Source organism: Microcebus murinus, chromosome 4 (assembly GCF_040939455.1).
Source record: "Microcebus murinus isolate Inina chromosome 4, M.murinus_Inina_mat1.0, whole genome shotgun sequence".
In the NCBI taxonomy this organism is placed as follows: Eukaryota; Metazoa; Chordata; class Mammalia; order Primates; family Cheirogaleidae; genus Microcebus; species Microcebus murinus.
The window spans coordinates 10328410-10350663 of NC_134107.1; the positions used below are offsets into that span (position 1 = coordinate 10328410).

The window sequence follows — 22254 nt, forward strand, 5'->3', positions numbered from 1 at the left end:
ACCCACACACGCGGTGGGAAGGCGTCCCCTCTCTTGGGGAGGCGATGCCATTTTGTTTCCTTTTGGAAGGGAAGCCCCCAAGATAAGGGCAGGGGGTGGGCACGCTGCCAGGGACTGTACCCCTGAGCCTCCCAACACGGGCCACGTAACGTGTGTGCTGCTGGCTCAGTCCACGGCAGAGGGGACCATCTTGCCACATTTCCTTTGCAAAGTCACCTTAGAGGCGAGCACACGGGTGCCTGCCGGCCTTGGAGCCGAAGCCCACTCCCAGAATGGGGCAGTTTCCAGACACCTGAAACTCAGACAGGGGGTAATTCTGGGTGTCTGAGGCCAGGAGCTCCAAAGGCAGCCCCGATCTGGCTAAACCAGCCCACAAAATATCGATCACCTCCACCATTTAAACAGAGAGGTGGGGGAGGGATGGGGAGGCGAGAGCGAGCCTATTCAGAGCAATATTGTGTACGGAAAATTAAAAATATTCCTAAAGGAAGCCCCAGCGTTTTCTGAGTAAGGCAGAATGTTAAAGAACATGGTTGTCTAGCAACCAAGTGCCCTCAGGAAAAATGCTTATTTCATGCTTGTTTCTGAGCCGGGGAATGTTTTTCATACAGGCGTGCACACACATACACACACACACACACACACACGCGCGCACACACACAACATGTGAACGCACCCAGGCTGGGAGCGGTGCTCTTACCTTTCGCCCCCCGGAGCACGAACCCGAAGCCCTCATTGTCTTTCTTCTGCAGGACCACGGTCTTCTCCTCGATGATGCAGTCGCTGTAGAGAGAATTCCGGGGATAGCGACCATTACCGCAGCCCGTCATCATCACGGCCGCTGCCCCTCCGCCGGGCACGTTCATCATCATAGCCAACTAATCACCCGGCCGCCGGACCCCGCAGCACCACGGAGGCAGCCGGGCGCGAGGGTGCGGGAGGAGCGAGGGAGGGGGGCGGCTGCCAGGATAGGCGAGCTCGGCACAATGAGGCTCGGAGGGGGCGGGCGGAGCGGGAGCCAGCCCGAGGCAGGAGTCACGCATGGTGGGGCGGCCGGCTCAAGGGGGGCTGGCCAGGACGCCGCCGAGAGCGAAGAAAGTAAGTGGCCCGCACGGCGGCGGCGGCGGCAGCGGCCTCGGCGGCGGCGAGGTGAGGGGGCCCCTCGGGCCTGCCCCGGCCACGCGCATCTTCCCGGGAAGCCCAGCGAGAGCGGCCAGCGGAGAAATGAGGCAGCAGTTCTGTTTTGCTTTTCCTCGAAGAGGGTTTGAGGGGAAAAATCGAATCCTGTCTCCTCGCGCAGGAGCGGCAGCAGGCGCCGGGGACAGACGCAGGGACCCGTGCGTCTCCGCAGCCAGCGCCCCCTCCCGCTCCCGTCCCGCGCGGCTGTGGCGTGGCAGGAGCCCCCACGATCATCTGACGAGCCCACGGCGCGCCGGCGGCTGCCTGGGCGTCATCCCGGAGGAGCGGCGGGGCTGGGCTGGGCGCGGGAGGGAGGGAGGGAGGGGGAGCGGCCGCAGCCTCCCGGCGGCGGGCGGGCGGCTCACATCCTGCAGCCACAGCACAGCCTCCCTTGGGGATGAGGGAGGGACTGCTGGGACCGGGAGGGGGGCGTCCAGCCCACAACCCAAAGCCCCTCTGCTCTGCCTCTCGCACGGCGTTTCTCTCTCTCAAAGGAGAGAAACCGCAGAGCTCCAACTTTGCTGTCGCTGCCAAGGCCTCCCCTGGTCTGTGCAGACGGACGGCACTCGGCCACACACCGTCCCCGAGGAGCCGGCTGTGTGGGGGGACCTGCACTGCCCGGCGGGCCATGAGGCCGTGGCGCAACCGTCGTCCACCCCCACCTTCCGGGTGGCCCACAGAGGCAGGGGCCACGCGCCCAAGGCTGCCAGCGTCCCGTCCCGGGAGCCTGCTGCCGCCCCAAGTCACCGGGGAGGCCGCTGCAGGGGGGAGTGGGGAGGGGAGGGAGGCAGCGTGGAGACAGGCCTTCTCCGGGGTCCTGCAGGGCCGTGTGCGGAGAAAGGACACGACTGCCAGAGGCCCAGACAGAGAGGGCTGCAGACGGGCCCTGAAGAAGCCGGCAGACCCGTCCCAGAGAAGCGGGCCCAGGGACATGAGTGGCGAGCAGCTGGAGAAACATGCACAGCCAGCTGTGACAGCACAGCCAGCCTGGACCAGGTGGCTCTGGGACGGGAGGGGGGAGATGTGTATAATAGGCCTCGAGTGTCCTGGACAGAGGACAGGGACAGGCAGCAGCCCCTAGAGGTTCCCATTTTATAGATGAGGCCAATGAGGTTCGGAAGGTTGAAGGACACAGCCGGGGGGGGCTCGCACCTGTTCTGACCACCCCCGTGCACCCTCCCTCAGAGGGCTGTGCAGAGGAACTCCCCGGGGGACCCTGTCCTCCAGGGCTGGCCAGCACGGGGGGTGAGGCACACCCCCATGGCCGCAGACCAGGGCAACCTAGCATGACTGGTCGGGCGCCCAAAAACTTGGCGGGGAGCTCGGTCTCTGGGCCCTCGCTCCACCTCCCCCCCCCCCAGAAACACCTGGCCACGTGCAGGGAGCCCCAGCTCGGGGGAGCTTGGCCAGGACTGTGAGCCCCACTTGGCCCAGCCTCCCGAAGCCCACCTGCCCTGCGCAGAGCCCCCAGACTACGGCTGGAGCATGGGCAGAGGTCCAGGGTCCTGGAAGCCCATGGGTGGTGTCACATGGCTGGTGTGGCCATTAGTAAGTGAAGAGGCTCTCTAAACCTCAGTTTCCCCACACATCCAGAGGTGGCGAGAACAAGCCTCTCATAATTACCGCAGGGTCAGAGGCCGCGCCCACAGTGCCGAGATGTAACAGGAAGCCCCGGGGAGCCGTCCCTACGATGGCTGTGAGTAGCCGCAAGTGGCCTTGGCAGGCAGCCAGGGCCCTGTGGCCCCGGGGAGGCAGCGAGGGCAGAACTTCACCGGGGAGTGGGCTCGCCCCGGCCCTGGGGCTCACAAGCGGCCGGGCAGGTGCAAACCTGCAACCTGCTTGTGGGCCTCCTTTGCCATGGAAGGTTCTCCAAAGGCCCCACCACCAAGGCCAAGGGCCTTTGGTCCATCCTACCGTATGTCTCCTCTCTGCATGAGGAGCTGCAGCCCCCGAAACTCTGGAAGGATGCCGGACCCGGGGGTCCAGGGCTCGCTGCCCTGTGCCGTCCCCTGCGATGTCCGCCTCTGCCCGGCTCCGAGGGGAACCTGTCGTGTACTCGGGGCCCTGTTCCAGCTGCCAGGCAGCTCCACCCGCAGGACCAAACGCTGCCCAAACGTGGGTCATTTCCTGCCAGCTGTCCCCCAGACAGGGGACTTCTCAGCACCAGTGGGGCTGCCCAGATACCCACTGTCGTCTCCTACTGACCACATGAGGTGAAGGTGCTCCAGGGTGGGGGGTGGGGGCACCCCCTGTGGCGTCACACGGAGCCCAGCTCTGCTCTCACCCAAGGTCACTATGACCTTCCGAGCCTCAGAGCCCCGCTCTGGAAAATGAGAATCCCAATGATATGTCACCGGGCCCTCAAGAGGCGTGCAAGAGCTAACCCTTCCAGCACGCCAGCCGCCCCGGTCCAGGTGTGCACTCATAGCAGGGACTGCGAGCAGACTGGTGTCTGCGTCCAGTCCCTCCCGACTCCCTCCTCCCGTAAGAACCCCTCCGATCTCGCCACCATCCAGGTTCAAACATTCTCCTCCATTCCTAACCCATCCCAGAACCTTCTAGCTCGTACTTGCGACTGTGCAACTGTCTTGCTGCTAAAGTGTAACGGCGCCATCCTGTTTACTGAACAAACACCACACTCCTTAGTCTCGTGTTGAGAAGGACCGTTTCTAACTTCTCTTTCCTGCACTATCTCAGGATCTAAACAGTCCCCTGTCCCCCACCCAGCGTGACCCCATCTCACTTTCATTCGCAGACAGACTGGGGTTTGAATCCTGACTCAGACAGCTACCGGCTCCGCTACTCAGAGCCTCAGTTTCCCCATGTGCAAAGTGGGGGCAAAAACATCTGCCTTGTAAGGTTTACAAGGAGCAATTGAGACAATGCCCAGTAAGTGCCCTGTGTGCGGCCAGGCCACCCCTAACCAGCATATGCTGCTCTTGGTGTCCCCACGCACCCTCCCACGCTGGGGAACCAAGGAGCAAATGTCCCTCTGCCCGAAGAGACATGCACTCGTGGGGCCAGGGACCTCATGCTGCAGGTCACCCCAAATGACCACAGCACCCCGCATGGGCCAGGCACCCCATGTGTGCCCAGAGGGGAAGTAAAATGGGCATGAACTCGAGTCAGCAGTGCAGCAGGGAGAGAATGGACGTTGGGCAGGGGTTGGCCAAAGGGTGACCACAGGGTTTGGAGTGTGGAAGGCTCCAGGACAGTGGGCAGCCACACCAGAGGGCAGGCACAGCTCAGCACTGGGCAGCGCCAACTCAGGCGGCTGGCGTGGGCCAGGGAGCCACAGAGGAAAGAGGAAAGGCAGCCTCAGGCCCTCAGAAACCTTCACTCCTTAGAGCAACTCACGAAGAGCAATGGGACATTCTAGAAGAGCCGCTCCCCTAAAACAGGACCCGAGTCTGGTTCTGCCCTGGGTCTGCAACATCCCGCCAGCCCCACGGAATCAGAACCCCACCCTCGGGCCTCAGGAAGGAGCCTCTTTGGAGATGCAAAACTCTCAGAAGCTCCTTCTGCCGGTTTAGGAACCTAAAATCTGTCCCAGGCGGCAGCCCTGGCCACGTCTGAAGTCGTGGCACTGAGACACGGTCTCTGTGTGCTGCCCCCGCCTGAACTGCAGTGAAGCCCCCACGAACTGCAGCCTGCTGCCCTCCGCCCTGGCCAAGCCCGCGCTGGCCCCACACCAGCTTATCTGCTGTCAGATGCAGCCCGGTGCACCCTGATCCGACCTCACGGGCGTGGGGTCAGCTGAGGAGGCCCCTGCACGCCCCCTCGCTGCTCCTGGAGAGCCTTGCCCAAGCCTCTGCTGGGGCCCTTCTAGCCCCAACCATTGACGGATCCCGTGTCTGCATGGTCACCGTGGGCTCCCTGGGAGCAACACCCTGCCCTGTCTCTCTAAACCTCGCCCCCAGGGCACGACATCTCCCTGTACTTGTTACCGGACCAGAATGCAGTCCAGTGGCATTCTCTCCAAATGTGCTTTCTGAGCAGGGTGGGAGGCCACCGTGACGTACCCCACATGTGCCTTCCTTTGCCAACTTGTGCCTGCAGCAGGAGCTGTGGGAAGCAGACAGGGTGGGCATGCAGCCCTGTCAAGCACAGCCGTGCAGGTTGTGCACAGCACAACTACAGAGGACACCACTTACACCGCGGCCCTCACAGAACCACGTGCTTACAGTGGCAATTTCAGCACAGATGGAAGCGAAGTGTCTTGGGAAAGGGGCAAGCACACTTGGCTAGTTCAAACAAAGATGGGGCATAAGCCATCGCCCGCCATGGACAATGCAAGAGCAGTCCTTATAGGAACCACACAGATCTCTGGGAGACACAACCAACTCCGTGCTGAAACTCTCCTGGGAGCCAGCCGGCAGGGACCAGGAAAGGTTTCCTCGTTTGTGCTCACGGCACCCAACAGGAAAGAGCTTACTGGACACACTTGCGGCAATCTGTAGCCAGGAGCAAGACGGGAGGGTTGTGGGGACTCCGGGTCCGCCACGCAGGGGGCCCCAAGGCGTCACCCCACTGGCAGGCCCGGCGATGCTCCTGCCGTCTACCTCGCAAGACCAGGTGGCTGAGCGTCAAGTGGTTTTTAGCGTGGCCTGGGGTTCACTGTCCCCAGCCGGCGGCCCACAGGGAAGGCCGCGCTTCATGTGGTCCGGGAGGCAGCAGGCGCCAGCAATGACAGCTGGCGTTTTTGGGATCTGTCAGTCTCCGAACAAGCTCCCTTGGCAGCGGCCCCTGATCCTGGAGGAGGCGTGAACTCGGAGCCACAGGAAGCCCGGCCTGAGCTGGCCGAGTCGTGTGAGCTCGAGGGCCCTGGGTGGCCGTGTCGGCCCTACCCCACAGGGTCCCCGTGGGCATCTGAACTGTGACCACCAGGGTCTCTAGGGTGGACTAGACAGCTTCATCAGCAGCTCTCAGGATTCCGGCTGGGACGGTGGCCCTGTCCAGTCTAACGGACACAATTCTTTAATCAGCTGGGACTGGGTCTCGGTCTAGGACTGAAGTTCAGACGCGGCTGGGGCCAGTGTCCAGCTGCCATGTCAAGCAGTGCCTCAGTTCAGCCATTACTCACAGCTACCTACTGCCAGGTGGTGGACGCCCGGGGGCCGGGCATTTAGGCGGACGAGCCGGCTCCTGTGGAGATGCCAGGTGTAGGGGCTGAAAGGTGCCCCGCCCCCCTGAAAGATGTGTCCAACTCCTAACACTGGCAACTGTGACTGTGGCCTCGTTTGGAAACAGGGTCTTTGCAGCTGTGCTTGGTTAGGGATCCGGAGGTGAGACCACCCTGGCTTTAGGGAGAGCCCCAAAACCTCACAAGGGAGAGGCGAAGGGTTGACCGAGACGCAGAGGCGGAGGGGAGAAGGCCACGTGGAGACGCAGCAGAGACTGTAAAGACGCGGCCAGCGCCCAGGAGCGCTAAGGATGGGGGCAGACGCCCCAGGCCGCAGAGGCGGGAAGGCTCCTCCCCCAGAGCCGCCAGGGGAGCTCGGCCCTGCCACACCTCGACTGTGGACGTCGGCCTCCAGACACCTCGATTGTGGACGTCGGCCTCCAGAACAAGAATCGGTTTCTCTTGTTTTAAACCACCCTGTTTATGCTAATCTGTTACAGCACCACAGGAAGAGCACACAGCAGGCAAGCGGGGAAGGCCAGCGTTCACCCAATGGCCTCACGGCTTGCGCTCAGCAGCGCAGGACGTGCTCTGCGAGGGACCCGGAAGGCCTCCTGGGGGGGGGACTGAAGCGTGTGCAGGAGTGAGTGGGGTGGGGGCTGGGGAGCGGACGAGAGGGAGAACATTCCAGACAGAGGCCCACTGGAGCACAGGGAGCAAGCGCACAGGGTCGTGGGTGTCGGCTGTCTGCACACCGGGGCACGGTCCAGGGACGCAGCTGGTGGCAAGATGTGTGCGTGCCGCGTCAGTGGGGCCTGGGCTGGCCCCCAGGGTCGGCGAGAAGGCTAAAGGGATAGCAAAGCAATCGCTCCCCTTACTCCTCCAGCTTCTCCCGGCCAGGCCGAGCCCTGCTGGGATGACCCGGGGCTGACCTGCACCTCGGGGCAGGAACCTGCACCCAACGATCGTGCTTCCATCTAAGCAATTCGTACGCAAGGGCTGAATGTCGCCCCGCTCAGAGGCCAGGGCTGTCCCTTGAAAGCAGCGGGGAGTGGCCTGTGGGGCCGAGGCAGACGACAGAGCTCCCACCCGCAGCTCTTTGCAGGGGCTCCCGAGGCCAGGGTGGGCACTGGAGGACACTGGGCCCTCCGGCAGGAGTGGCCGTCAGAGGTGGCCCAGACGCCGGGCACGGCACCCCTGCAGGTGCGTGGAGAGGGCAGTGCAGAGCCGCAGGGCGGGGCGGGCAGGGCCATTTCCACACCTCGGCCTCCCAGGCCCAGGCTCCAGCCATCCCCACGCACTGGGCAGGGGACCCGCCAACACACCTGCGACCTGTGGCATGAAATTCTCTGGCTCCAGAGTCCAAACAGCCTTCGGCGTGTCTGAAGTCTACTGCGGGGTCCACCCGCTGACCCGCTAAGCCTGCAGCCACCAGCGTACCGTCCACCGCGCAGCCGCTTGGGGGGCAGAGCCCCTCACCTTGAGGGACCCCCCGGCATGCTGGCGGCTGCTAAGAAGTCACAGAAGCCGCTGGGGAATGATCACGGTGAGCTACTTGCAGCCAAACGGGCTTAAAAGCAAAATTATCAAAATCATTTCAGAATTTTTTTATGGCAAAAAGGTACACTGGACGTGGGCTGTGGGTGCGTTGACTACGCACGTCTGCTGGATCTTGGCAGGGGACGCCGGGACTGAGGGCAAGGCCCAAGGGTGGGAGTGGCACCGGGGGGCGGGGCTCCCGCAGAGAGGCTGGGAGGCGCCTTTACTGCCCCTGAAAGCTCCTTCCCCGGGACTGGGGGGGGGGGAGCCGCCTCTCCAGGGCAGGTGACCAGAGCCCAGAGCAGCGCCTCTACATCGCTCCTCGTGTGATCGCGTTTCAGAGGCAGGGCCGGATGGAGGCAGGAACTGGGACACTATTAGAAAGAGGTGCCTCCAGGGAAAGGCAACGCCAGCGGATGTCCTAGAAATTTCCGGGCTCTGCCAATCAGGAAGGATGAGGCTAAGAAGAGAGCTGTCAGCTCCCCGTCACGGGGGCCGGGGTCGGGGTGGGGGTGGGGGGTTCCACAGGTGTCCCCGCCTTGCAGAGACGCCAGCCTGGGCCCCTGCGCTGCCGGGTGCGTGCACCCCGCCCAGCTCGCTGTGGCAGAGCTGGCTGCTGGCGGCACGCAGGGCCACTGTGCAGGCAGGCGGGCTGCAGGAGGACAGGGGTTCCCCGCTCATCTGTCACTTGCCGCCGCCAAGTGGGGGCCTCTCATCCCGCACCTGCTTCCCGGTTGGAGCGCTGCTCTCTCTCGCTGCCCTCCTCCGTAACCCGCGGGGGAAATGAAGCCCAGCGCCCAGGGCCATCAGGTGCTGCTGCGAGGGACAGCCCCAGCCGCGCTCTCTCGGGGCCGCTGTGCCGTCACGTGCGGGAGGGACGGACGCGGGTCATTTGCTGACGGAGGGCGCTTCCTCCGGCTGCTGGGAGCTCCCTCACCTGACGCGCAGGGGACGGGGACGGCGCCGCTCCACGCTGTGCTGGGGAGGACGACGCCCGTCCCCGCGGAGCCTGCGCACCTGCCTTGCGAGATGCGTGTTCATGGGAGCCATTTTTCAAGTCAGCAATTATGAGGACACCCTGCCCGGCGTTTATTACGACCATTTTCCTCCTCATTGCTAACATGATAAGCAATACCAGTTTTTCCTAATAGAAATAATAATGGGCAAAGAACTTGATTCAAATTAAATTGTCTCATTACTTCATAATAAATCACCCCCGAGCGTTTCCTAAGCGCTACCGGGCGTGTTACCTGCCAAGGACGGCCGGCGGGGAAGACAAAGATGGGGCTTAAACGTGTTCACCACAGGCAGGTGGGCGGCCGGGCTCCCTGCTGAGACCGGGGGAGGGAGGCCGGGAGGGAGGCCTGCCGCCTTGGAATCTCAGCCACCGGGTGGGACCCCGGCCTCCGCGACCTTGGCCAAGCTGCCGAACCTCACTGAACACCTGCATCCTCACCTGCCCAACGTGAGTGCCCACTGCAGCCTTGCAGCAACACAGCGGGCCCGAAAACACTTATTTAAAAAAGGCAGGATCTGGTGTAGAGCCGGGGCTGGAGGGCTCTAGCGGGTCGTGGGGACGCACCTTGTGCGCTACAGAGCTTGCTTCATTCTGGAAACGCCACGGATAAAGCGTGCCTGCCCTCAGGTGTCGTTCCCTGTGAGAGGGCGCCCTGCAGGTGCATTTGTGCAGAACAGGACGCCCCCGAGTGCCGGAAGGCGAAGAGGAGGAAGTCCCCACGCTGTGGCTCCCAGGCAAGGGGATCCTGGCACACAGAGCCGTGGGCAGGTGGGACGCAGGCAGGCCCGTGAAGGGGCCGGGGGAGGGGCACCCGGCAGCTCCCCGAGCCTGCAAAGACGGTGCGGAGTCTGTAGAGCGGCGTGGGACTCTCACGTGCTGGTCCAAGCCCAAGGAAGAGTCCTGGAGTGAGTTCTTCCCTCCCCGACAGTCAACCTACCGCACGTGCCACCAGCTGGAGCACCGAGGCAGAGCTGGCATCTGCACACCTGTCCACGACTTCCCCCGTTCCAAGCCCCCAACAACCTCTTTCACCTGGGCACCATGAAAGTCTACTGACAGTCTCCCCTGAATTAAAACCTAACATGTATCTCTCTCACTTAAAATACTCCAATAGATTCCCATGATAATTGAGGATAAAATCCAAATTCCCCACCACGGAGGGGGGCTAAGACCCTTTATGATCTGACCATCCCCCTTCTCCTCTTAACTCCCCCTCTTCCAGCCACACTGCTGTCTTCTCTTCCCGCAGCGGGCCAAGTTCATCACCACCGCACCGCCTTTGCACTGCCTGCGTTCGTCCCAGCATGCTGCTGCTGTCGCCGTGCAGGTCTCTGAGGTCGCCCCCACAGAGGGGCCTTCCTGCCTGGTAGCAGCAGCCCTCCTGTGTCCCCACGTCCCCAGCCCCTCTCGTCACTTGCTTTATTTGGAATTGGGATCCCTCTGTTTACTGGCTGACTCCCGCAGTGGCACGTGAGCGCCCCCGAAGGCAGGATCTGGTCCTGCCCGCCACACGGCACCTGCCACCACCGCTAGTTTTTGAGTAAAAGCAAAGTACTGCGCCAGGTGGAGAGGACCCACTTTGCGGTCCTGGCTCTCTCTGGCAAGAACCGGTGGTGGGACCCTGGGCAGGACCACCGCCCACTCTGGGCCTGGGCTTTCCTGTCTGTGAAGTGAGAGCTGGGGCCATCCGAGCAGGTGCTTCGCTGGTGCCACTGACTCAGTGAATGAAACCTGCGCCAGAGTCTACTGTGTGCGGGGTGTGATGCAGACTGCGTGACCCACTGTCCTGGTTTGCTCAGGACACAGGGGTTTTCTGGGATACGGGGCTTTCGGTTATAAAAGCAGGATGGTCCTGGGCAAATGGGGTAAGCCGGCTGCCCCCCACGACCCTCGTTTTAGTCGGGAGGCCGCCTCTGCCTCCAGCTCTGTGCCCCTCCTGACCCCCAGGCTGGTGGGGCCATCTCATCAGAAAGTCCACGCGGTGGGGGAAGGGCTTGCCCAGGGCCACGTGGCTCGGGCAGTGGCAGGGCCAACCCTTAAGCTTCAGCCTTCAACTCTGCACTGAATGTTCTTAGCACAACAACAAAAAAGGACCAGGGGAACAGTACAACTGCCTGGCATTTTGCTGCAAGTGCAGGAAGGGGCTGTTTGCGACTTTTCCTCCACTCGTTAATTAAAATGACAGGCCAGGCCGGCCCCATCTGTTGGTCTCCAAGCTTGCCCAGAAGGACTGAGCCGAGTGGGCTGGGGACAGTCCACTGCGCTCGGCTTGTAAGGCCAGCTCCCAAGTCTCCCTGGTGGGGGCTGGGGGTGAGACGCCCTCCACAGCTAAAAAACCAAAACCGTCTCCTTCCCACGGGAATCAGACTCAGTGGCGGTGAGCTGCCAGGTACCCCAGGCTTTGGACAGAAGGCCAGCCCAGGGCTGGGTGGGGGGCCGGGGCCTGAGCCTGCAGTCCCCCACCAGGCCCACCTGCCCAACCTGGACTCAACGGCACGGACGTCTATGGCAGGAGGCCACGGAACACCCAGGCCAGGCCCAGCCGGAGGGCAAGGCCCGGCCACTGCTCCAGTCCCCCCTGACCACCAGCCTCCCTCCATGTAAGGTCCACGGAACAGTCTGTTTCTGCCCCAAGGGTTGGTGCTTAGATGAGAGGGTGGCTTCACCAAAGGGACAGTTCTAAAAGCGTGAAGGAGGAGCATTTAATGTGGAGCACTTTACTGAAGTCCTTTGAAAGGAGCTCTGCAAACATTCTAGACCAAGGGCTGGCAAAGTCCTTGTCTTGTGAAGGCCCAGAGAATAAATATTCCAGGCTTTTTGGGCAGACAGTTGGTCCCATGTAACTACTCTGTCAATTGTGGGGTGGAGGGAGACGGGCCAATATGTGAACAATGGCAGGGCCGTGTTCCAATAAAACTTTATTTACAGAAACAGGCGACGGGGCAGATTTATCCCATGGGCTGGCGTGTCTAAAGATAGGCTCTAAACGTTCCAAAGACATTTGAATCCACATAAACAATACACGATATGTGACATGCAGTGACGTCTAAGGGGAGCTAAGAACAGTCTCAGTTCTTCTGCAGAAGCCACGCGGACATGACTGTGTACAGGTGCGCCGGGCTTGGCACGACACCTGCGCTTCAGCAAAGGTGCGCAGAGAATGTGCTTTAGACAGGAGGGCATCTGTGCGCCGCCCTAGAAAGGTCCAGAAAGGTCACTCCGAGCCGCCCTAGAAAGGTCCAGAAAGGTCACTCCGAGCGTCCTTTCTAGAAAACAGAGAAACCTCCCCCTCCCCATCACTGTGTCTAGGCTTATACTAGGTTGGCTCAAAGCTGGGACAGACCTGAGTTCTGGCTTAATGAGCAATAATTAATAATTAGAGTAATTATTATAATTATTGTACTCACGGTCTCTGAGCACTTTCGCTGTGCCGGGCACCACTCTAAATGTTTCGAGAGTTGAACTAATTGAATCTGCAGCACGACCCTGGGAGACAGGCCGTTACCGCTCCCCTCTCTGGACGACAGGCGCGGCACGGAGGTGAGCGGCCTGCGCCAGCGCACGCGGTGGAGGGGGACCCTCGCTGCTGTCCCCGCGAGAAGGGCCACCGTTCACGTGGCACGTGCACCGGCTGCCAAGGTGATCTGAAGAAGTGCGTGGGTGGGGTCCGTGGGAGCGCAGGGTCACTCACAGCACGGGCCCCCGCGGCCTTGCCAGGGTTCTGGAAGTCAGGCTCCCTCCTGGTCTGGACAGGCGCTGCACCCTCACGCGGCTCCGGTGGGGTGGGGCAGGGGACCCCGACTTGCTGTGGCTCATCTCCTCGGAGTCCAGACGGTGGTGAGTGCGGCCTGGCGCTCACTCCTCCCCGACACAGCGCCGCCTGGGCTGAGGCTGCCACGAGCCACGGTTCCCGGGGACTCAGCCCCAGCCACGTTCTTTCCTTAACTTTCCCCCAGCTGTACCAGATTTCCCAATTTCCTCCTAATGTTCTACGAAGGCCAGGCCCCGGCACATGGCGGCCATCCGCCGCCATCCTCCCACGCGGTCCTCGAGGGCTCTCGGCCCTCTTGCTCTGCCTGGCTCCGGCTTGCTCCTCACAGGTATCCTCCTGACCCCCCGCAGGTATCCTCCTGACCCCCAGCAGGCATCCTCCTGACCCCCCGCAGGTATCCTCCTGACCCCCCGCAGGCATCCTCCTGACCCCCCCGCAGGCATCCTCCTGACCCCCCGCAGGCATCCTCCTGACCCCCCACCCACAGGTATCCTCCTGACCCCCCGCAGGCATCCTCCTGACCCCCCCCAGGTATCCTCCTGACCCCCCCCCCGCAGGCATCCTCCTGACCCCCCCGCAGGTATCCTCCTGACCCCCCGCAGGCATCCTCTTGACCCCCCCAGGTATCCTCCTGACCCCCCCCCCCCGCAGGCATCCTCCTGACCCCCCCCAGGCATCCTCCTGACCCCCGCAGGCATCCTCCTGACCCCCCGCAGGCATCCTCCTGACCCCCCCCCGCCCGTATCCTCCTGACCCCCCGCAGGTATCCTCCTGACCCCCCGCAGGTATCCTCCTGACCCCCCGCAGGCATCCTCCTGACCCCCGCAGGTATCCTCCTGACCCCCCCGCAGGTATCCTCCTGACCCCCCCCAGGCATCCTCCTGACCCCCCGCAGGCATCCTCCTGACCCCCCGCAGGTATCCTCCTGACCCCCAGCAGGCATCCTCCTGACCCCCCGCAGGTATCCTCCTGACCCCCCGCAGGCATCCTCCTGACCCCCGCAGGCATCCTCCTGACCCCCCACAGGCATCCTCCTGACCCCCCACCCACAGGTATCCTCCTGACCCCCCGCAGGCATCCTCCTGACCCCCCCCAGGTATCCTCCTGACCCCCCCCCGCAGGCATCCTCCTGACCCCCCCGCAGGTATCCTCCTGACCCCCAGCAGGCATCCTCCTGACCCCCCGCAGGCATCCTCCTGACCCCCCGCAGGCATCCTCCTGACCCCCGCAGGCATCCTCCTGACCCCCCGCAGGCATCCTCCTGACCCCCCACCCACAGGTATCCTCCTGACCCCCCGCAGGCATCCTCCTGACCCCCCCAGGTATCCTCCTGACCCCCCCCCCGCAGGCATCCTCCTGACCCCCCGCAGGCATCCTCTTGACCCCCCCCAGGTATCCTCCTGACCCCCCCCCCCGCAGGCATCCTCCTGACCCCCCGCAGGCATCCTCCTGACCCCCGCAGGCATCCTCCTGACCCCCCACAGGCATCCTCCTGACCCCCCCCCGCCCGTATCCTCCTGACCCCCCGCAGGTATCCTCCTGACCCCCCGCAGGTATCCTCCTGACCCCCCCCAGGCATCCTCCTGACCCCCCGCAGGCATCCTCCTGACCCCCCGCAGGCATCCTCCTGACCCCCCGCAGGCATCCTCCTGACCCCCCCCAGGCATCCTCCTGACCCCCCGCAGGCATCCTCCTGACCCCCCGCAGGCATCCTCCTGACCCCCCGCAGGCATCCTCCTGACCCCCCCCAGGCATCCTCCTGACCCCCCCCCAGGCATCCTCCTGACCCCCCGCAGGCATCCTCCTGACCCCCAGCAGGCATCCTCCTGACCCCCCGCAGGCATCCTCCTGACCCCCCCGCAGGCATCCTCCTGGCCCCCGCAGGCATCCTCCTGGCCCCCGCAGGCATCCTCCTGGCCCCCCGCAGGCATCCTCCTGACCCCCCGCAGGCATCCTCCTGACCCCCCGCAGGCATCCTCCTGACCCCCCGCAGGCATCCTCCTGACCCCCCGCAGGTATCCTCCTGACCCCCCTCAGGCATCCTCCTGACCCCCCTCAGGCATCCTCCTGACCCCCCTCAGGCATCCTCCTGACCCCCGCAGGTATCCTCCTGACCCCCCCCAGGCATCCTCCTGACCCCCCCAGGCATCCTCCTGACCCCCCCCAGGCATCCTCCTGACCCCCCCCAGGTATCCTCCTGACCCCCCGCAGGCATCCTCCTGACCCCCCGCAGGCATCCCTCTGACCTCCCGCAGGCATCCTCCTGACCCCCAGCAGGCATCCTCCTGACCCCCAGCAGGCATCCTCCTGACCCCCAGCAGGCATCCTCCTGGCCCCCCGCAGGCATCCTCCTGACCCCCCCCAGGTATCCTCCTGACCCCCCCCAGGTATCCTCCTGACCCCCCGCAGGCATCCTCCTGACCCCCGCAGGCATCCTCCTGACCCCCCGCAGGTATCCTCCTGACCCCCCGCAGGTATCCTCCTGACCCCCCCCAGGTATCCTCCTGACCCCCCGCAGGCATCCTCCTGACCCCCCGCAGGCATCCTCCTGACCCCCGCAGGCATCCTCCTGACCCCCCCCAGGTATCCTCCTGACCCCCCGCAGGCATCCTCCTGACCCCCGCAGGCATCCTCCTGACCCCCGCAGGCATCCTCCTGACCCCCCGCAGGCATCCTCCTGACCCCCGCAGGCATCCTCCTGACCCCCCCCAGGTATCCTCCTGACCCCCCGCAGGCATCCTCCTGACCCCCGCAGGCATCCTCCTGACCCCCCGCAGGTATCCTCCTGACCCCCCGCAGGTATCCTCCTGACCCTCCGCAGGCATCCTCCTGACCCCCCCAGGTATCCTCCTGGCCCCCCGCAGGCATCCTCCTGACCCCCCGCAGGTATCCTCCTGGTCCCCCCCAGGTATCCTCCTGACCCCCCGCAGGCATCCTCCTGACTCCCCGCAGGCATCCTCCTGGTCCTCCCCAGGTATCCTCCTGACCCCCCCCAGGTACCCTCCTGACCCCCCCCAGCGGGCATCCTCCTGACCCCTCCCAGGTATCCTCCTGACCCCCCGCAGGCATCCTCCTGACCCCCCCCCGCAGGTATTCTCCTGACCCCCCCAGCGGGCATCCTCCTGGCTGTGTGCCTCCTCGCCTGTCTCCATGGCCGGGCTTCATCCATCTGGAATTCCCGCCCTCCCCACCCTCGGAGACACGCGGCATGACCGCGCCATCGTCCACAGACCCCTTCTGCCCCGACCGCAACACTCGTGCCCCTCGGCCGGCGGGACTTGGGCGTCCGGCATTATCACAGCAGATGTCAGCGGAAACATGCTTGCCAGGACACCCTCCCCGGACGACAGGCCAACGCTGGGGCTGCGCAGGGTCGCCGGCGCAAACATAGACAGACGGGACAGCGACACCAGGCCCGCCGACGCCAGGTGCCCCCTCAAGTAGTTAATGATGCCAGGCACCCTGGCGAGCCCCAAGGTTCCAGGGGAACCCACCAGGCCGCCGAGGCCGAGCACTCACGACACGCCCAGCCCTGTGTGCAGCCTGACAAACTCTGGAGGGAGGCCCTGTTCTCCCTGCCATTTTACAGACAAGCAAGCTGCAGCTCAGAGAGGTTCAGTGACCAGCTCAAGGTCACACAGCTGGCGGCAAAGCCCAGCTCTCACTGCCAGGAGCCGGTCAGCCCCTTTTAGGGCGTGCACCTGCCAGCACTGGACCTGCCCGCTGCCTCCCAGCATGAGTACCAAGGGCCACTGCGTCCCACCACGCTGGGCTCAGGGAGAAGTGGCAAAGGCCCCATTGAGGGACCAGAGCCTTAGTCCTCCACCCGTGAGGGTGTCAGGAGTGGATCCTCTGTCCCTCCAGGCCCCGGCCTCTCCCGGCGACCGTCGGCTGCCTGCCCCACCCTACGAGCCTGTCTGCCCATTCACAGCACCGATGACCATCCGGAACGGTCTCTCGTTCTCCTGCACATTCGGGGCACCCCACTGGAACGGGAGCCTCAGGAGGGCCAGGTGTCGTCTGTCCTGCTGACCACACTCCCTGGAGCCTGGAGCGGTGCCCGGCACATGTGGGCTTAAAGGGACCCAGGAGAAGCGTGTTGGAAGGAGACGAAAACGCGAGGAAACCCCAAGCTGCAGGAGGATATCGTGAACATGGGGCCAGGTAGTGACGCTGTTCATAGCGGCCGCCCTGGCTGGGGTCGCTCTGGGGGCTTCGTGGCCTCACCGAGGCCTAGCAGGCAGGTGTCACCTCAAAGGCAAGGAAACCGAGGCACAGAGGGCTAGGTGACACGTCTTAGGTGGATCCGCTGGAGAGGGGCAAAGCTGGAACCCAGACGAGAGGGGTGGCACGACCTCTGAGTCATGTCCCCTGTGAGGGGACATCTCCCTTCTGGCCTCAGTTTCCCCCATGGCCTCCCCCCCAGGCTCCCTGGTGGCTCAGATTTCGACAAGCCCTGCCCCCTCCTCCCCCTCGGTCCCCAGCCTTCTGCACGTCCCCCTCGGCCCGCACCTTCGCAGTGACCACGACGGGTCCATTTAGTTCACAACCTGCCCTCGCCCATCCTCACTGCCCTCAACACTCCTTTTCTCCCACAGAACCTGTCACCTCCCGCGGACCGCGCATCTCCCCCGCGTGCCGAGACCTGCGCCATCGGCTGTAACAAAGCCCCCGCCCGCAGCGTCACACGGCAGGATGTCGTCTCTCACAGTCCCAGGAGCCAGAGGCCCACTGTCAGTAGTCGCTGGGACGACACCGACGCACGGGCGGGGACACTGAGGCACGGGCAGGGCCGCGCTCCCTAGGGGAGGGTCCTGGCTGCCTCTTACGGCCTCTGGGGGCTCCCGGCATTCCTTGGCCTGTGGCCGCATCTCTCTAATAATCCCTGCCTCCGTGGTCACGTGGCCGCCCCCCCTCTTCATGTCCCCTCTTGTAAGGAGACACTCGACTGCATTAGCGCCCGCCACTCAGGTAGGCCAAGAAACCTGCCCGTCTGAAGATCCTGAACTTAATCACACCTGCAAAGACCCCCTTTCACGACATAAGGTGACATTCATGGGGTCCAGGGGTTTGACACTGACACCTTTTGGGGGCTGTTATGCAATGACCACACGTGCCAACAGGATCTCTGCACACTGCACACATACTTGTTGAATGAATGAATGAATGAATGAATGAATGAATGAATGAATGAGAAGAGCACACCAAGGCCCTGTGGTCCCTGCCCAGCTCCTCCCTCTTTGTATCCACGGCCCCTCCCAGGGTCCCTGTCACCCCCTCCTCCTTCCCACTCAACACTCCCGAAACGTGGGAAGTGGCTCCCCAGGAATGATCAAAGGCTGCTCCGTGGTTTCCTAAGAGAATCCGGTTTGGCGTCTTGTGCCCCGCCAGGGCCAAGGCACAGGCTGCGGAAAGAACCCCGAGGCAGGAGACAGGCACAGCCCGGCCCTGCCACTGTCTCCACTGCATGCCCAGGACACAGCGCGGGGCGGGACAGACAAGGTCCCCGGCGCTGCCTGGCCTGTGAGTGCTGGCCCAGCCCAGCCCCAGCTGACTGGCCGCGGCTCACAGATAATCACAGGCCTCCCTCTGCCTCAGTGTACCCATTAGAAAAAAGAAGGGACCCCAAATATCCCTCCCCAGGTCGGGCACCAAAGACTCCCCCTGCCTCCTAGGAGAGGGCCCAGAGCACCAGGATCGTTGCAACTGATCCCCTCATCTTTTCCCTGGAGTGGTGCCCCTACTGGCAGCCCTTGCCTGGACCCCGGCTTAGAGCACTTCTGCCCATCTTGGGCTGCCCTGCGGCTGCCCCTGCCCACTCGGCGTCAGGCCCTGGAGTCCCAGCCCTGCCCGGCCTGTCTCAGGGTCTGCAGTTTTATGCGAAGCACGTTCATTCATGGTGGCCACCAGCCCAGTGGTCATGGCAGTTTCAAGCCCAATGTATAGAGTTTTATAATCAGAAGAGAACTTAGGGATGATGTAGCCATTTCACAGGTGGGGAAACTGAGGCCCATGCAGGAAGTAGGTATCAGAATGGAGACCAGAACCCCCTGGCACCTGCACTCGTAGGCCTGGGCCCATCAGGTGTGAAGCCCACCCGCTGGAACCTCAGGTTGGCACACTTTGCCACGCATTTGCAAGCCAAGCCCACGTCCGCCCCCGAGCCAGAGTGCGGGGCTGCAGGAGGGAGCAGAGCGGTGTGGATGCTGGCCCGAGGCGTGCTGGCAGGGGCTCCCGAGAGCTTGCAGGGGCTGGCTGTGGGCATCCTTCCCCACTCGCGGCTCAGTGACCCCAGGCCAGCAGTGTGGAACGGCCGTGGTGGGACTGCTCATACCACGGAGACGGGCAAATGCAACTAAGCACGGCAGAGACAGGCCAGGGGCAGGAGAGGGGCCAGGTATGGTGTGGGTCTGTGGGGAGGTGGAGGCTACCTTGGCACCTGCGACCAGGGAGGACTCTAGGGAGGACTCCAGTAAAGCCTCGGGGATGTGGGGGGCAGGAGGTGCCTGTGGGCTGTGGGCCTGCGAGCTCTGCTGGGCCCCCCCACAGCGGGGAGCACGGCTGGCCTCTGGGGGAGCACTGAGGGCCAAGGGGCGGCTCCTTGCATTATTACCTGTCACACCTGAATCTCAAAGCTCTGTGACAGAGGCAGAATCGCAAATGCTCATTCTAAGAGGGCACAGGTGTGAATGACCCTGTCTGGGGTCCCGGGGCTGGTGGGAGGACGGGCTGGAAGGGACACAGGCCTGCACAGCTCCTGAGTCAGGGCCCTTTGCACCTCGCCGCCCCCTCCTTGGCCCGAGAGCCTCTTCCGCTTTCGAGACTGAGCGTGCACATGGCATTCCTGGGACCTGCTCCTTTCAGCACTGTGTGGCCACCTGGTCACCCGTGCGCGCTCACTTCAACACAAGACACATCAGCCCCTCGATTTTCAGTGACTGCTTGTCCCACAGGTGTGCACGAGAACCGCGCCTGTCTTTGCTCATGAGCTCCTGGGAACAGGGCTCCTGCCTCTCTGGTGCTCGGTCTAAGGGAGCTCGCAGGCGATTTGGGCTCTGCCTTCAGAGCGGCTCTGCGCAGAGATCCGCCTGCACGCCTGCCTGGTTTGCTCCCAAAGACAGCCAGAAACGACTGCGCTCAAGCTTCAGAAGCTTATCCCATCCCGGAAGGGAAAAGCTCTTGGATAATAAAAATGTGATTGACACAGTAATAGCCTACACAGACAGGTTGGAAGGTGAGGGAGAATTTCCCAGAATGCAGAGCACAGAGCCGGAGACAGGAAACTAGAGAGACTAAGTGGCAGTGGGATGAATGGGAACGGTCCAACCGGAAATCCAGAAAGACCGAACTGACAAAGTGAGGGCGTCAAGGATACCCATGAAGCCGGAGCTGCTTAGTCTGCCGCTTATCTGCAGCAGTCAGATAAACGAGATCCAAACTCAGACACATCATCAGGTTCCAGAACATGAAGAACAGGTAGAAACCACGACACTCCTACAAAATCCCGAGAGGGAAATAAAACAAAATCCACCGTCGCGTGCGGTGGAATGAGAATCAGACGGCATCACAACTTCTCGCTAGCGGTATGCAGAGGCATGGTGACAATGAAGCAATGCCTCAGTAGTTCAAGAGGGAAGACTATTTTGAACCTAGAATTATAGGACATTGAGAGCATAAAATAACTAGAGGATTTTCAGATGCAGAAGTTTACACTCCAGATACCTTTTGCTGAGGGTGTTGCTTGAGGATGTGCCCCAGCAGAACAAGGGCAAAGACAACAAACACCTGCCTGTCCGGAGCTCAGCGAAGGGAGCCTGCAGAGTGGCAGGTGTGTGCTGGGAACCGGAGTCGTTTGGAGCAGAGTGTCAGAGGACTCCCCAGTAAGAATGGGTGGATTCCGGTAACAAGTGAAAAACAGGACGACATGTAAGAGGCAGGCTAAAGAAGACACAATTCTCACCCCAACAGAAAAAAGAAAGGCTATCAGAAACTCCAGGAAATACAAAAATCTCATGTGAAAATCATGATCCTAAAACGCAGCTAAAAGGTGAGATTACTCCGAACGACTGATAGAGTGGAAGGAAAAGGATACTCTGGGCTGTGATGTTAGGAAGACCCTTCCGCTTGGGGGTCTGTAAAGGGGAAGCAGAGTCCTAGCCCCGTTCTTGGGGTGACTAAACATTTATACTGTATCTCAGTGATGATACTAAATGATAATGCTTTCTGCCGGATTTAAACTTTTTTTTTTTTTTTTTTTTTTGAGACAGAGTCTCGCTTTGTTACCCAGGCTAGAGTGAGTGCCGTGGCGTCACCCTAGCTCACAGCAACCTCAAACTCCTTGGCTCAAGCAATCCTCCTGCCTCAGCCTCCCGGGTAGCTGGGACTACAGGCATGCGCCACCATGCCCGACTAATTTTTTCTATATACATTAGTTGGCCAATTAATTTCTTTCTATTTATAGTAGAGACGGGGTCTCGCTCTTGCTCAGGCTGGTTTTGAACTCCTGACCTCGAGCAATCCGCCCGCCTCGGCCTCCCAGAGAGCTAGGATTACAGGTGTGAGCCACCGGCACCCGGCCGGATTTAAACTTTTGAATCCAACTTACAGACGGAACCTAGAAGACTTAAATATAAATACAACAAAGGGTCAAGCAATCCTGCCTAAAATTTGTTAAACGAGAGAGACGAATCGGAGAGTGTGACTTACAGGTAATCAATTTGCGGACTGGCAGGAGCTACTCACAAATGCAGGTGGGGAAAGAATGATGAAAAGCCTCTTCTAGCAAAGAAAGGATGTTTCACACTTTTAAATTAAGAACTAAGGGGGTGATGGTAGAGGTAACCATCAGAGGAAGGGAGCAGAAAAAGTTTGAAAAGCGGCTCTTCTGCCAAGCAGGGCTGTGCGGCCGAGGCTTGGGCGGAGTGAGCAGGCAGTATCTCTTTCCATCCTTAGGGCTGCCGGTGTGGTTTCCTTTAATCAATTAATTTTATTGCACCCATGCAGTGCTTGGATCAAAATTTATGGAGGGAGGAAAATGTAAAACCAAGAGTTTGCTCAGAATGGAGGAGGGCTGGGGCCCTGGGGCAGCCAGAGGGTAGGGGGGCTACAGAGAACATGGAGCAGGTGAGGGGCGACCCAGGGAAGCAGCAGCAGGGTGGGGAGGAGGCAGGACTCCTGGACCCGGGATGGGATGAGCGGGGGTGGGAGGGAGAGGGGGGAGGAGAACGGGGAGGAGGACCCTCAGGCCAGCCTGGGCACGGGCAGGCTCTGTCAAGATGCAGACCACAGGGGTAAGAGCAGCACTCCCTGGGAGTGACTCCCCCGGTTAGACACTGGGCCCCCTCCCCCACCACCACCATCTGCACCACGCCGAGACAGAAGGGGGTCTATGGTGGTCCTGACCTCTTCCCGTGCCTGCGCCCAGAGAGCCCCCCTCTTTCTGTTTCAGAAAATTACAAAAGCACCACATGCTTGCAAAAAATAAAAATGCAAAAATGTATAAGAAGTGAAATCATCTCTTCTGCCCCAAAACATGCCCCAGAGGTTCTGCGGGTTGTGACTGATGGCCAGGTCCCGCCCCCGCCCCCGCCCCCGCCAACCGAGAGTAAAAGGGAGTCTGTTTCC

At 62.1% G+C, this 22254-nt stretch overlaps 1 protein-coding gene across 6 annotated transcripts in view; it reads right to left on the minus strand.

The window, feature by feature from the left end:
- The window catches only part of SHANK2 (SH3 and multiple ankyrin repeat domains 2), a 545909-nt gene that overhangs the window by 167833 nt on the left and 355822 nt on the right, over positions 1 to 22254 (minus strand). For 5 of the 6 annotated variants that reach the window (XM_076001726.1, XM_076001727.1, XM_076001724.1 and 2 more), the window contains one exon: positions 701 to 783. In XM_076001726.1, coding sequence (XP_075857841.1) covers positions 701 to 783 — 83 coding nt within the window. Of the gene's footprint in view, positions 1 to 700; positions 1389 to 22254 lie in introns of those variants that run through there. The other variant, XM_076001728.1, reaches the window with a different exon arrangement.